We start from the raw sequence: 15,504 nt of genomic DNA, 5'->3' as shown, positions 1-15,504 counted from the left end.
GGCCAGGCTGTTCTGCAAACGTCTTTGCTGTTTCCAGGCAGGTCAGGCACACACTGTCTTGTCAGCCTTAGTTCCTCATGTGCAGGCAAGGCTGAAGAGCCAGCTGTCCCAGGGTGGGAAAACTGACCACACTCTTGTGAACATGTGCTGCCCACTGCAGGCTTACCATGCAGTACTACAAGGAGAGGCAAGGTCCGCCCATATTTCCTGCTACTGCTACCTCCCACCATCCCTGTGAGAATCAATTTCCCAGGGTCCAGTCTACTCCCTCTGTGGCCCTAGGTACAACCCAAGGGACAACTCCGAGTGGACCCTGAGCACTGAATTGGCTGGGCAATGTCCTGTAGTCACCTATGTTTATATGGTACAGGAAAGGATTAAGAAAAAAAAACAAAAAACAAACGGGTTCACCCGAAACTTTCCTTAAATAGATGAAACCGTCCTTAAACAGATAGAACTCTTGATGACTAAAGTCCACACCAAAACACTTTTCCTCAGAGTCTGTGCTAACGTCATTTCTCCCTCAAGGCACCATATCCTGACCCACCAGAATTACTATTAAAAGGAAACAATACAACTCAGACCACCCACAGCACGGGTGTCCCCACCATGGGAAGAGCCCAAGGCAGACAAAGGCCCCATTCCCCGAGCCCAGTGTTCTTTCTAGGCACTGTAACTGGAACACAAAGGACCATGTGTACCTCAGTGGGACATAGGAATCCTGGAGTATTTGTGACACGCTCCTGCTTTAGCTACCCCAAGGACCACCATCAGAGAGGAACTGGGGTAGACTAGGAACCAAGGGAGAGCTTAGTCTTAAGACCCTAGCGGCTCCTGCTGCCTCAACCCCATCCATCTCTGCTCCAGAACTTTTGCTCAGGCTACAAGGCTTGGTAACAGGAATGTCCCTAATCAAAACAGGTGTTTACAAACCAGAGAACCACCTGTGGGCCTGGCAGGTCCAATCAACAGGGCAGAGCCACAGAAGCCTTTAAAGCACTCTTCATAAGAATGCCCAGTTGCAGATGGCCAACGTAGCTGGGGACACAGAAACATTTATAAGGGGGTGAACAGAGAGGCAGTCCTGAGTTGTCAAATACTAAAGGCACCACGGGCACCTATGTGCTCATTCCTGATGAACCCCAGAACCGTAACAGGAGGCTCTTTATTTAATAAAGTCCCAAGTGCTCAGGAATGCAGATTGGCTTTTGGAAGGGCAGAAAGGGAAGAAATAATACCAGGCGGCCTATGAGGTAAGTGAACCATGACCGGCGTGACCACTGTTGAGGATGTTCTCTGAGCATCCCATAAGGCCTTGAGGTAACAGGCAAACAGGTTGTTCTCCCCGGCATGCTGTGCACCCGTGGAACCAGCCATGCTGCTGGAGAAGTTGAGGGTCTTTTGCCCACGGGAGGCATTGAGCTGAGAGGGCTCAAGTGGTAACAGCCCCACTGGGCTTGTAACTGAGCAGCTACCCCAGGGCTGTCAACTGGGCTCCCTCCTCACCCACCAACAGAGCCGACGTGACACCCAGTGGCAATACTGGAAGAACGAGGCAGACACGTTTGCGGGGTGGCTGAGGCACAAGCCTGAGAAAATAGGCTTACATTGTACAAGATTCGCAGTGAGGAGCGCAGCACCGTAGTCAGGAGGGATCTCTGGAGGGTTAGGCCCTGCGGACTCTGAGCCATATCAAAAGCCGGTCTAGAAAGGTTACAGCCCGAGACAGCCAGCTATCACTGGAAAAGGAGGAGATGGTTAAGCTGTTCTCAAACCTGTTCTTACCCCTAGTCCAGGGCCAGCCATTGTGCTCATGGCAAAGCATGACCAATGAGACCCTTGCAGAATGTCCCTCCGGATAAGTACACCATGACCGCCTCTAGCTCCCCTCCCCGTCCTGTCCTGCCAACCCACAATGCTGGAGGACTTGCTGCCAACCCCAGGCCTGCCTGAGGTGTTTCCTGTGTCGTCCAGTCAGACCACAGACCTCCCCCATCTCCAAGGGAAAACAGATACAGGTTACCGTGAAGACACCTAGGATCAGGCAGGAAAATAGCTGACTAGACAACCCCAAGCTCACCCTAGAATTTGGGCCTCAGAAGCTCCACTTTTCCACTGTCTCTAAGTGATGTCTTTTCCCTTCCCATTGGTCTTGGATCAGAGCAGAAAGGGCAAGGAACCCCTATTTCAGCAGGATCCAGTGCTTGGGCGGCAGCTTTGATGCTTCCAACAAAAGCTCTATACGCACTTAGTCATTCTGGGGGCAGGGCAGCAGAATCCCCTGACGTTGGCAGAAATGGGAGAGGAGGGGACGGGGGCTGTCCAATGTTTGGGAGTCTGGCTGGCACTGAGGTGTGGGTGGGACTGCCAGACACCCAGCATCATCTAGAGTCCTACACAAGGGAGAACTGTCCTCTGAAAAGATTCGTTCCGTAAGCTCGCTCCCAGTAAGGCAGCACCCACCCAGCCTGTACCTCCTCCCCCGCCTTCTCCTACCCAGAGGCTGTTTAAAACTGTGCTGTTCTGTGAACACTGGTGAGTACTGGTAGCAGGCAGCCCTATGAGATCCGGTCCTCCGGGCCAAGTGCCTCCTTACCTGGCCAATTCTGTTTGCACAGAACACTGGTCATCCATGAGCTCGTCAAGGCCATGCAGACTGGCTGACAAAGAGATGAGACTCCGTTAGAAACAAGGCAGGACTGCAGGCGTGGTACAGGGAAGCACCTAAGGACTCCCACACATATGAACCAGTCCCCTCAAAAAGGGAGCGAGGGAAGAGACTGTACAGATTGCCCAGAAGGGTCCTTTTTCCTCCCACAACAAACATGATAGAAACAGGGTCATACTGTGCCAGTCACCAACAACAAAACACTTCAAATCTGGATAAAAGAGACCCCATCCATGACCTCAGTGCAGGGCGGGGGGTCAATATCCTGCTATCTGACTAACCAGCTCATCCACGTCTCAACAGCTACCAACGGGAGCTGTTACCATCCATTTGAAAAGCACTATAGCAATATTTTCATATTTTTTTAATTGAAAAATACATATTAGTAAATACCAAGCACTTGCCCTGAGTGGCTCATGGTATTAACTCATATAATCCAGCAGGAATATTATCATCCCCATCTTATAGAAGTAGAAACAGATCGATTGACTCAGTTCCAGTCGACAGTGGTCAGAGACCAGTTTTATACAAAACCAGTCTGGGCTCTCCTGCTCCTACCATGCTCCTACCAACATAGGCGTGAAAACTGGCTTTGCTTCTTTAAAAGGAAATGTTTGTGTGTATGTTGGGGATGGGAGTGTGTGCACCCTGTAGAGGGCTGAGGACAGTTGTGTCGAGTTCTTTCCTTCCACCTTTCTGTGGCTTCTAGTTGGGCCATCTTGGTAGCCCTTTTGCTTAGCTTTCCCTTCGCCAGGGCTCTGAAGAAGACACTCCCAGAGACTTGCCTGCTTTGGGTGTATTTCCACCTTCCCGCAAAGATAATGTGAACTGACCCCATTCCGATGCATGAGCTTACATACCAAAGATACCAGGAAACATGGGAGCTATAAATCTAAAATCAGGCTACGTTATCAGACATTCACTTGTGCTAAACGGTACAAAATAACCTCCGCAAACCTGTGTTCCAGTCGTGGGGAATACTCTGCATGAACTGTTTCATTTGGTTCACTAGGGAAGGAATGTCAGTGTGGAGATGAGACTACAGACCGTGTGGCCCCGGGTCACACAAGCAGAAAACCCAGGGAGCTGAGACATAAAGGGCTTTGCCAGGTATGCGACCAGGCTGCATGCTATGATCCAGGACCTACAGGCCCCACGCCTACTATTCCTGACTCTTATCTTCCAGGTTGTCCAGTGTGGAATGATTTTATAGCAGGCACCCTCACTCACTCACCTCCTGTGCATCCTGAAGCCCTAACCCCTCTGTACCTTACAACTGGCTACATCTAGAGGCAGGACTTTTAAAGAAGTGAAGGCAAGCCACTACCATGGCCCTAATCCATTCTCACTGGTGACCTCCTAAGACAACTCCAGGGATGGGCAGACAAAGAGGACATCCAGTGAGAAGGGTCCATCAGCAAGCCAAGAACAGCAACCTCAAGAGAAACCCACCCCGCTGACATCTTGATCTTGAGATTTGTGCTTCCGGCACTAAGGGAATATATTTTTCTTTACTTGTCCCACACAGTCTGTAGTGTTTTGTTTTGATGTCCCTTGCAAGCTAAAAATTAAATCACACGCCTTTAATCCCAGCACTTGGGAAGCAAAGGCAGGCGGATCTCTGTGAGTTCGAGGTCAGCCCGGTCTACAGAGTGAGTTCCAGGCCAGGCTCCAAAAACTACAGAGAAACCTGTCTTGAGAAAACAAAATCAAATCCATTTTATATTTAAATTACTATCTACTGATTTTGCTCAGTAAGTGGACGCAATAAGTCAAAAAACTGTTTAATATTTTTAATTATATGATTGTAAATTATACAATTTCTACTATTTAATATTTTGTATAAAACCATTTTACAATACACAAGATTTTCAAATGCAACAAGAAGTATCAAAAACTACATGTATGTGCCAAGTTTACAGGCTACGGTGAAGCTTTGTCTTAAAAATACCTTCAGGAGAATAAACATCCAACCACTTCTCTCAGCTTTAAAAAATATGATTAGAAATATACAATTTAATAAAATATCAAGACAACGATTGATCAAATACTGATTCATCAGTTACACTTTAAAACTTCACTTAATCACCTGCACATGAGCGTACAACAGTCTTCAAATGAAGGATGCAGAACTGCGGTTCTCTAATCTGACGGACACATCCATCCACAGTGAGTTCTACTGGGTCACTAAGGAGGTAATTTCTTATACAGGATAGGCAAACTCCTATCAAACACATCTGTAGTATTATTTCCACCCAGTGGCATGGGAAACACTCAGATTTAAGGAGAAACGAAAGAGCGGTCGCTAACCTTACTAGGACATTTCAGTGGAAGAGAAATCTTAAAGAAAATAGATTTTTAAGGTTTCTGACTAACTGCTTTCTAAACTCCGGTAAGAACTTTCAGAAAATATATGCAGAAAGCAGCTGTTACTTCTAGGACACACACCAAACGACAGCGATTCAAGGTAACGGAGGCCTAAGCGTTCCAGGCACAAAGTTACCCAGATAGCTGGAAAGGTCTGTTAGACCCGAAAACGCTCCAAGAGCCTCATGAGAACACTTGAGAAAGCCTCTATGACCTGTCGGGGCCCAAGCCAAGAGGTAGAAGCCACCCGTGGGGGAGAGGCGGGAGGGCATGGGGCAGGACAATGGGTAGGGGCTACGTTTGGGGGATCAAGTTAAAGCTGTAAAGTTCTGAGGAAGAGCATCATGTGGCCATGTTTGACCAATACAGCTACCATTGTTCAGGGCCCATCCTTCCTGCCTCTTGGCAACAGAGTTCTAGCTGGGCCTCGTAACTGTATTCATCTATCTGTAAGTCCTGAAGCCCAGCTTTGCAGAGATTACTCTCTGGAACTCTGGAGGCTCTGAGTTCCCCTTCACCTATATGCATACTTCCCAGTTCTAATTCTGCTGGAGAAGGACTTGATGACTTTCAAAGCCATCTGAAGTTAAGGGGCCCCTCCACCCAACAGCCACTGATTTATGCTCTGCAGCAACAGGGTCTTCTGCCCACTAATTCAAAGCAGGAAGGATTTTCCATTAGTCAGACCCAGACCTCCTGCGTCCTAGATGCCACCAGTCGGTGCTGGTGACTGTCCATCCCTAGAATTATCACCACAGCATCTGAACGAAGTAGGATTTCCTGGGAATGTGTCCTCACCAACTCACGTTTCCTAAGCAACCAGGCAAGAGAGGAAATTTTAGCAAGAGCCACACCACAGTGGTAGCAATTGGAGCTGAAAACAAAGGGGCAATTTCTAAAAAGCACTGTGGTTATCACTGACGCCCAAGTGGTTTTATTCCCAGACTCAATCACCATGAGTCACGGTGGGCGGGCCCTGTTCATCCATCCTGATACACAAGGCAAATCCAGCTTGGTTCACAAGGAAGTAAGGTTAAGTACTAGGCCTGGCTTGCTCAGGGGAGGGAGAACCTCCCTGCGAGGGTGCTATTTTAGACTCAGGTGCAGTTTGATTGAGCATTACAAGTAAACGAAATGTCCTCCTACCTAGACCTTAACTGCCTTTCTCTGGTGTTTAAAAGCTGACTGGGGAGGGGCTCTTCGTGTGGATTCTACATTGATATTCCTAGGCCCCCAACTCAATGTCAGCCAGTGCCATAGAGGATAGAAACACTGAAACGGGGGACCCTATGTCTTTCCATTTCTTTCTTTCTTTTTTTTTAATTTACCAGACTTTAACTTATTCATTCCATCTACAAGAAGGTCAATTGTTCAAGTAGGGTCGCCTGCTCGCCTGACACTCGTCTGTCTTAGGAAGGCACTGGCTCTCAATGGCTTTCAATACTGCATTTCTCTAGTCTCCAAACTGGGAAGAGTCAATAAAAACCATTCCTCTGCTGTGGAGGTAACCAGGACAACTCTAAAGCATTCTCTAACGATTGGCTCTGTCTTTTTCTTTTTGGCAACAGATAAATTCTGGCTTTTGCAATTGCTTCATGGCACAGGTGCTGTTGACTTCCAGCAGGGGTGAAGAGAGAAGGCACGCTACAGTTTCTAGTCGTATTCCCTAACCAAAGGCAACAGTGAGTTCTCTTACACAAACAGCCTAACTCCAGAAGCAAGCAATTGCCGCTAAAATCAAACTGTGGATCATACAAATAACAAAACTCCACAGCAGCACAGAGAAAAGACTCTACAGAGGGTGAACAATTTTGTCTTTAAAGCCACCAAACACCAGCATTGCTGTTTGGTTTTAATGGAGGAAACACAATTCTGACGTGTGACTGAGCGATCTAACGCTCAGCCCTGAAGTCTTCATCCTAAAGGACACAAGGAAGGACTTACACAACCTTTCAACTGAGAAAAGGTTCAAACACTCTATCAACATTCTTTAGCATATTTTGGTAACCACAGCAACACATAACAGTGTTTAAATGTAGTTTTCACAGATTGTTATTAAAGCACTCTTTGGTGAAAGACAAGCAGCTTGGGTACTTCACATAGTGAACATCACGACAGTATTAACAGGAACAAAATGAAACATTGTACCAAATCCTGTCTTAGACGGAGGGTACCACTGGAGAGATGCTCCTCTTCTTTCATCTTTAATCACAAGACGGCGGTCACAGGCTGAACAAAAAATAAATACCCAAGAGACCTTCATCAGATCCTTCTGAAGGCCAGCAGCGAACACGATTGCCATCACAGGAACACACATGTACCACGATCACCAGACAGCTCTCTGGTGGCGGAGGGCCGGGTATTGACACCTGAGACTAAACTTTCGATAGCAGCTTTCATCCAACTTGAGATTACAAAGGGGGAGTCGGGCCCTCAAATGTTCAGCCACGCCCTACAGTCAGTGTGTGGCTGAGAGGCCGGTGATATTTTCTTCATTGAATGAACTTCTTATGTGGAGAGAAACTAAGGCCTTTGCAGTGTCTGTTTTGTTTTCAGAGCGATTGGCTAACTCCTGTTGGGGTTTTCTGTTCCTAGTCTTCCCTGGAGTGCTGGTCAGCGGTTTTTTAACGCAAGACTGTCTTAGTCCTTGAAACGGCTGGACTGAGGAGAAAAAAGAAAAAGATTTACCATGAAGACTTTCAAGCGTCCCAAAGGGAGTTTCCGAAGACAAGGGCGGCAACACGAGACAAGCAGGGACACGCGGAGAAGTGCATACGTGGTGTGGTTCATCTGACTCTTTGGAAGAGACAGGACACCACCAACCATGAAGACAGACACGAGAGGAAGGCAGGGCAGAGGAAAGTTCAAATTTCATTAAAAAAAAAAAAGCAATAGAAACAAACAAAATAAACAAACACAAGCAGGCGCAGGCAGCAGAGCAAGGCAAGGTACCATAACGCCAGCACGGGCATTTGTCGCAAAGCGTTCCTCCTCTCCCTCCAAGGAGCCAGGCTGTGGGGGAAGAGGGAAGAACGGAAAGAGAGAGAGAGAGGGGGGTTACTGGGTGGTTCCAAGGCCAGAATGTGGTCACAGGAAAAGCTCCAGCGCCTCAAGCAGTTTCTAGTTTTGGCAGCCCCACCTTCTCAGAGTGCTTGGCCTGTCTGTAAGGAGATCTGGGCTCACCAGAAATCAACCTGACTCACCCTTCCTCTCTTCCTTCCTCCCACAATGTTATGTTTCAAACCCACTGGCAACTTTCAGAGAAAAAGGAAGAGCGAGAAAAAGAAAAGACAAAGTCACCCATAAAACTGCTTCTGATCGGGAGGTGACCCTCACTTGGCTAACAGAAGACACATCTGAATTTGGTGTGTAGTTTTTACAGACATGAGCTAAGAGTACTGAGTACAAAGACAACTGGCAGGTCTAATCAAACGGAAATATAACTGGAATCCAAATGCCAGCACTTAAAAATAGAGACAACATCCCAGGACTCCTGGAGATGATGGTGGATGAAGGATGAAATCCCAGAGCAATGGAACAGGACCCAGGGGCCGAGACCGTGAGAGTCGTGATGCAAAGACAGGAAAGATGGCCATGGATTTCACAGCAAGGACTTCAAAAGTCCATCTCAGGTAAGATGGTCACAGACACACTGATTTATGGTTTGGATGAGTAATGAAGGACCCCGAGCACCACACCACACCACGTAACAGGATGACAAGGTACAAGTTACCCCGAGCCACAGGCGTTAGGACAGTTTGGTGGCAGAAGAGTGATGGTTCCCAAAGATGCAACCTGAAAAGTCACTTGGACAAGACAGACTTAGGAAAATGGGATGAAATAATGAAAAAGAAAGGACCATACAAAAGGAAGTGCAGCGATGGGGTGAAGTCGTCCACCTGGAGGTGCGATGAGGGTGCTTCAGAGTGAGGGTGGAAACACAGAAAGGCAGCATTGTAATGGATTTACACTCCTGAGAGGAGGTAGGGGGTGTAAAGTGTGGAGACTACAAACTTCCTTCTGAACCTGACAAATGAGCAGGAGCCACGCAGGGCACCAGCGCAGGAACCAAACCTCTCTATCCCGCAGTCTGCATGCTCCACGCCGTCTGGACGTGGTTTCAGTCCAGATGGACACACAACATGAGGGCAAACTTACACCGATGTAAGTGATGAGGATGAAGACTTCCCACGAAAGGACAAGACTGTAAAAGAGGCGGGCGAGGAGAATGCAGAGTCTGGCTCAGGATAAGCTCAGAGCTACCCATTTCAAAGTGGAGCGGCACCACCGCCAGCAGATGGCGCCCAAGCTCCTGCTGTCTACCTATGGGCGGGAAACAGCGACCCTGTGGTCTGTCCCTCATCAGAGGCTGGGTCTCAGGACAGCTTAAAAATTACACAAGTGCCTTTGGTTTACAACAAACATCCAGAGACAGTGGAAAACTTTCTCAACAGAGCCTAGCATAACAACTGAGGAGACAGCAGAGGAAGCAGCCACGGCAGGTCTTGAAGAGAGAGCTGTGGCCAGAGATTGCTCTGCCATGACTCACTGAGCTGGACCTGACAGACATGACATGAAGGGGCTTCCTCCAAGACGGGCGCAGCACCCTGGAAGAGTTCTGGGGCAACGCCCTCAGCTTCCCCATGTCATGCCAGAGACAGCACTTGCAACACAAGGAATTTCCTCTGGACAGCCAGTAACACAGAAGCCTCCGTTCTCATCACAGAAACTCCACCTTCCTATCTTCATGTCTGCCCCAGAAGCTGGGGCCAAGAGAGTAAACTGGAGACACATGGGCCCTCCAGAGCAGGACTCTTTTCTCACCTTTTTAGACTGCTTTTCCCCGAAGCAGATCTGGTGGTTCGTTTAGTAATGCCTGCACTGCCAGAAAGGTTAGGTTCAGGGGTTTTACAGCTCTGAACACTGGGCTGAAGAATTACTCTGAAAACAGTTGGAAAAAGGTAAGATTACAGTCACTAAAACAACTTTTAAGTAGTTGACAGAGAAAGGCAATTTTGCACTTTGATATAATTATTTGTTTTGCAAATTGAAGAATATTATGCAGTCAACATTTGCCACACACACACACACACACACACACACACACACACACAAACCTTGAAGCACATTACTACACCAAGCATCTCGTTTCTCTTTGAAGGTTATTCGGAGATAACCAGAATAGTCATAAATCCCGTATTTCAAATATACGTCTAAATATAAACGTAGCAAAACAGCTACATAATATTCACTGGTCAGAGCAGAAAGCAGATATAATAAACAACAAATAATTTTATATGCCAATGGAAAATTTAAATAACGTTCAAGCAAAATTTCAGTTTTGTCTGTATCATAACTATGTACTAAATGTTCAGTTAATCACTTAAATGCTGTGAAACTTGTCTTAGTTAAAACCTAAAAGCCTTTCTATGACAGAAGACTGCCCAGAAGGAAAAATCACAAAACAGAGCAAGCAGGTCACACACAAAGCATGCTCCCCATAAGTGAGTCTCATTAAACGGTCAGAAGAGAAAATAGCAGAAAACACCAAAAGATGTTGGCAGGCCAGTCTTTGCTTCAGAACCACATGCACTCATTTACCTCCATCAGCGTTTGCTAGAGGAAGGAGAAAACACTGACTTTAAAGCTTCCTCCTTAGCCGGGCAGTGGTGGTGAGGCCTTTAATCACAGCTTAGGAGGCAGAGGCAGGTGGATCTCAGTGAGTTAGAGGCCAGTCTGGTCTACAAAGCGAATTCCAGGACAGCCAGGGCTACACAGAGAAACCCTGTCTGGGGGTAGAGTGGGCTCCCTCCTTTTAAGTCAAACTATAGTCGGGAGAGCCAATAACAATCTGCAAGAGACCAGCTCCAGGGAGTAAAAATAAGTCCTTTCAGCTCTGGAGGAGTCCGCTTCACAGGCCTGTCATGGCCAGGATGATTGACAACTGGTCCTCCTAATGAAGCACAGGTTCCGAAGTTCTGATGATGGTGGACTGCCCGCAGTAAAGGCACCCAAACACCTCACTGCTTGGCTCACAACAGAGTGAGAACAGGCGGAGCTGTCAACCCACTGCTGTTCCAAAAGCCCTGCAACTTCACAGGCAACGCAGGCCCTGGCTGAATCTGCCCGTGTCACACAACTGACCTGAAATATTCTAAGTAGAAACAGTAGGTGCGTGCAAAAATGTGACTCAGGAAGGAACCAACATGAGCCCAGATACCCAAAATAGGATTTAGTGAAAGTTCTTTTTAAGGAATGACGTAACAATTTAGGATGCACATCATAATCCCACATATTTATTGGGCACGAGGACTCACTTCAGTATGTGTATATAATGTATAACAGTAAGATGGAGGAGCTGACTCAGCCCGGCCTCATCCATCATCCCTAGTGCTGGAAACCTTCAAGGCCCCTCCCTCGCCTTAAGAAATTCTGTCAGTCGTCACCACAGTTACCCATACTGGGCTATACAGAATACTGATACTACTCCCAACCAACTGCTAAAATTTCTTTCTGCTAATACAAATTGAGGAGGAAATATTTATTTATCTCTCTTAAGGATATGAATCTAGAATTTGCATAAAGGCAACCAAATCCACCAGGTTTGGTTTGATTTTTCCAGGTTTCTGGGCAGGGTGTATACTTGATTCTCCTCTATGGCTTCTTGACAAAAGAGAAAGATGAGACTGCATTTTTCTGAAATGTCACTCCTCTATTTCAAATCATTTGAGGTCAAAAGCAAGGGTAACTACCGTACTGTAAGATCATTAGCACAAATAAAAAAAAAAAAAAAGAAACCAGTGCACCGCCTGCTCAGGAAATCTGCTCCTGGTTTCTTAAAACTGAAACTGAAAGTTTAAGTGCTATACAATATGAAGAACTACAACCCCCCCTCCCACCCACATCCCCCAAAAAGGCTGGGCACTGGTGGTGCACCCCTTTAGTCCCAGCACTTGGGAGGCAGAGGGAGGTGGATCTCAGTGAGTTCAAGGCCAGCCTGGTCTACAGAGCAAGTTCCAAGACTACCCAGAGAAACCCTGTCTCAAAAAACAAAAAGCAAACAAAGAATTGCAACTGAGTCAATAATTATTTCTTAGGCTGACTGAAAATAAATTTTTAGAGCATTAATTTTTCTATAAAATAGTGTAAAGGAATGTGAAATAGTGATATTAGCGGTTACTAATTTCTGTGGAATTTTGACGCTCAGAAGGAAATTCAGTATGCATTAACCACACCAGAGAAGCCTCAGGTTATCCGACCCGAGTGAGCAGTTAGCACATCAGTACAGTGGGAAGCTCCAGAACCACGCTGACATACATGAACTCAGACAGGGCAAGGAAGCCAAACTCAGGTGTTTCCCTCTGCCACCTGCTCTCCTCACCTGGCTTTTCCCAAGCAATATGCAGAATATACATTTTCTCCCCTCTTTCCCAATGAAATTTGCATTGGTCTTCCTCAACTTGTGCCCAAACAATAGACCAGTGCCCTCTCTGTGGTGTCTATGGAGCCTCAGCTGCCCCAAATCTCAGACAGTGACCATGTGAGAGACACAGCAAAGTTTAAAAAAAAAATAAAAACAAAAAGCAAATGATGAGCCATACCAAAGTTTATAGTATAACAAACAAACAAACAAAAAACCAAAACCAAATGTTTGACCAGTGTGTTCTCTGAGCCTCCAAACGCCTGGCCGGCTTTCTAAGGGACCACTGACTGCCACAGAGTTTTTTGTATGATGCCCCACAAAACCCTCCAAATTTCTCTAGCGATACCGCCCCCCATGCATGCACTAGAAATAGAACACTAAAAGCTTTCTGGATTTCAGGTTCCAGACAACCAGCTAATGGAGTCTTAACGGTTGCTAGGCAAGGCTCTCTTACCAGCTCACAGCAACGGACCATCACCCACAAATGAAGCCACTTTGGAAGAAAGTGACCAGGAACTAGTGGTTATAAAGATCACACAGATGGCTACGAAGATCAGCTACGGAAAGGCTTTTGCTTTTGTAAGTTCAAATCAGTAGGCAGGCTAAATGGAATGCCCTGCTTAGGTCCTGAAGTGTGGTGGCAACCCGTTACAGGTGACCTGACTATCTGGCAGAGGACGCCGAGGAGGAAATCCCCAGCAGAAGCAACACTTAAGTTGAAGACATTTGAGCCTGAAGACAAATATTATTAGCAGCAACTCCACCCACTCAGAACATCCTGGCCACTTGGAATGGTCTGAGAGGAACTATAAAAGGCAACACCGCTCTTCAGTTGACAGAAGAGGCAAAAAAAAAAAAAAAAAAAAAAAAAATTAAATTCTATAGAAACCTGAGTGTGAATGTAAGATTATAAATTCACCTAAGATATTCAAGAAAATGTCATAAATAAAAATGTGTTCAGTAGGTTTTCTTTAATCTTCAAGAATTGGCACTGATTAATTTTTTATTTTTCTCAGTCATATGAAAACACTCAACAGAACCACAAAGGACCAGGGTTGGTTGCAATGCACTTTTACTTTGGAAGAGATTCTAGAAAGGAATTCCAAATGCTTTGGTAATTTCTAAGTCCAATCTGAGACAAGAAGAGTCATTTTTCGAATGAACAGAAGAAAGGTTACGGAAAACAGACAGATTTGGGGTGTTGTTGCTGTGGGACAAAGTCTCCCTCTGTGGGTCTCAACTGTGGTGCTCCACATGGGTGTTTTTTACAACACTCTGCGGAAAAGAAGATGACAGATCTCAAGAGACTACAAACCTGGGTACATAATCTAATAAAGACAGTCTAGCTACGCTTGAGAAAGGAAGAAGGCGGAGTCTAGAGACTGTAAGGTGGAAACCTGAGCAGGAAGGAGACAGCCAGCTCTGTCTGCTACTCTCACTCAACAGAGGAGGATGCGACATGACCGTGTGTGCTCTACCACCAAAGACAGGGGACCTCAAGAGAGATGCTCCGTGGGCAGAAATCACGCTACAGTCCTTGCTAGCCCTCCATGCTACAAACCCAATCTTTGATAAAATAAGAATGGAGATAAAACCCTTTTGACTGGAGACACACTCAAGGTACAGAACATGAGAGGAGTGTGCAGACCCTGGTAGAAAGGAGATCACACTAATCAGGCCAACTACCTAAACATTTCTACAGGGAAGAGAACTATTCCAAAGTCCACTTATATAAATAACTAGCACAACTTTCAAAAATGGGTGTCATTTTTCAACATTCTTGGCTTCAAAGGATCATTGAGGCCCCGCCCCACCCCCTGCTGCTACCATCATGCAGTTCATGGAAAAGATTCAGAAAGAGAACCCTGGAAAATAAGCAAACCAAAACAGCCAGGAGAGCCAGAAGGAGAAACACATGCACCTTGAAAACCACACTGGACAACAGGGGAATGCAGGAGAGAAACGGGAACAAGAAACTTACACAGCAAACTATCTGTCAAAGGGTCCGGATGGCTACTGTGTTCTGAAGCCATCAAGACAGAACAGCAGGGTGGGAAGGATGTAGTCACACACAATCCACCAGATGGCAACACTACACAGTGCAGAGGTCAGCACAGCTAGGGGACATCTGGAAAGGGCGAAGGGGAAATAACAGATGTTCACATTGGGAAGCCAAAACAAATCCTGTAATAAAACACAGAGCTGCCTATGGCTTTGAGATACCCTAAAAGTCCCAAAGCAGCCAACTGTGATGGCAAAGGGGTGGGAAAGGAGGGTGGTGGTGGTGGTGGTCCAATTTCTGTTGAGACAAAAATGCTGACTTTAGTTTAGCACACAGAAACAAATGGTTAGACTCCATGTCTGGCTGGATAACCACCCCACCATCCTGACTTAACAAAACAGATTTGGCCATAGTCAAATACGCAGTATGCTCATACAAAACTCTACACCTGAGTACCGGGAGAAAAGGAGGCAGAAACAACCCACAGACGTCTGACAAGATCAGAAGGCGTGGCTATGAACAGGGAACTGAGTTTTAGTTGGAAGTCCAGGTGATCTGCAGACTTGACAGCAGGGATTACAGAAGCAGACCTGACCAGAAACCATCAACTTCACTACTGTGGTCACGCTATGTGTGGTTCCTTGTTTTCTTTACACAACCTGAGGTGATATGAAAAAGATGGACCTCACAGCCTTGGGAGTTTAAGTGCTTAGTCTGCAGTTGGTTAGATGATTTGGGTAGGTAGCTGTAGGAGGTGTGGCCTTGATGGGGGAAACTATGTTACTGGGAGTGGGCTTTGAGGTTTCTAAGCCTCTTGCTATTTATTCCCAGGTGGCCTGCCACCATGCATGCTGTCGCTTCCCTGTGATGCTCATGGACTCCAACCCCCTGGAACAAAAAGCCCAAATACACATTTCCTTCTGCAAGCTGCCTTGGTTATGGTGTGTATCATAGCAATGGAAAAGTATCTAATACACACCCAAAATTTGATATTAATTTTCCTTTTTCCTAATTTTCCCTTCTTTCTTAAGACAATGTCTCCTA

At 46.3% G+C, this 15,504-nt stretch overlaps 1 protein-coding gene across 11 annotated transcripts in view; it reads right to left on the bottom strand.

Moving 5' to 3' along the window:
- Nucleotides 1-4,446: 4,446 nt before the first annotated feature.
- Nucleotides 4,447-15,504, bottom strand: part of LOC121453499 (dual specificity protein phosphatase CDC14B-like) — a 75,726-nt gene continuing 64,668 nt past the window's right edge. For 3 of the 11 annotated variants that reach the window (XM_041660321.1, XM_041660330.1, XM_041660325.1), the window contains 3 exons: nt 9,860-9,976; nt 7,988-8,047; nt 4,447-7,696 (listed from right to left, as the gene is read on the bottom strand). In XM_041660321.1, the coding sequence (XP_041516255.1) occupies nt 7,660-7,696; nt 7,988-8,047; nt 9,860-9,976 (214 nt within the window). In that variant the 3' untranslated portion in view covers nt 4,447-7,659. Of the gene's footprint in view, nt 7,697-7,987; nt 8,048-9,859; nt 9,977-14,439; nt 14,587-15,504 lie in introns of those variants that run through there. The other 8 variants (XM_041660323.1, XM_041660328.1, XM_041660322.1 and 5 more) reach the window with 6 other exon arrangements.

This window comes from Microtus oregoni, unplaced genomic scaffold, assembly GCF_018167655.1.
Source record: "Microtus oregoni isolate MIOR12 unplaced genomic scaffold, Mior012 000011F_ref0000422, whole genome shotgun sequence".
Taxonomy (NCBI): domain Eukaryota; kingdom Metazoa; phylum Chordata; class Mammalia; order Rodentia; family Cricetidae; genus Microtus; species Microtus oregoni.
The sequence above is the reverse complement of the archived record's forward strand: the minus strand, read 5'-3'. Positions and strand labels throughout refer to the sequence as shown.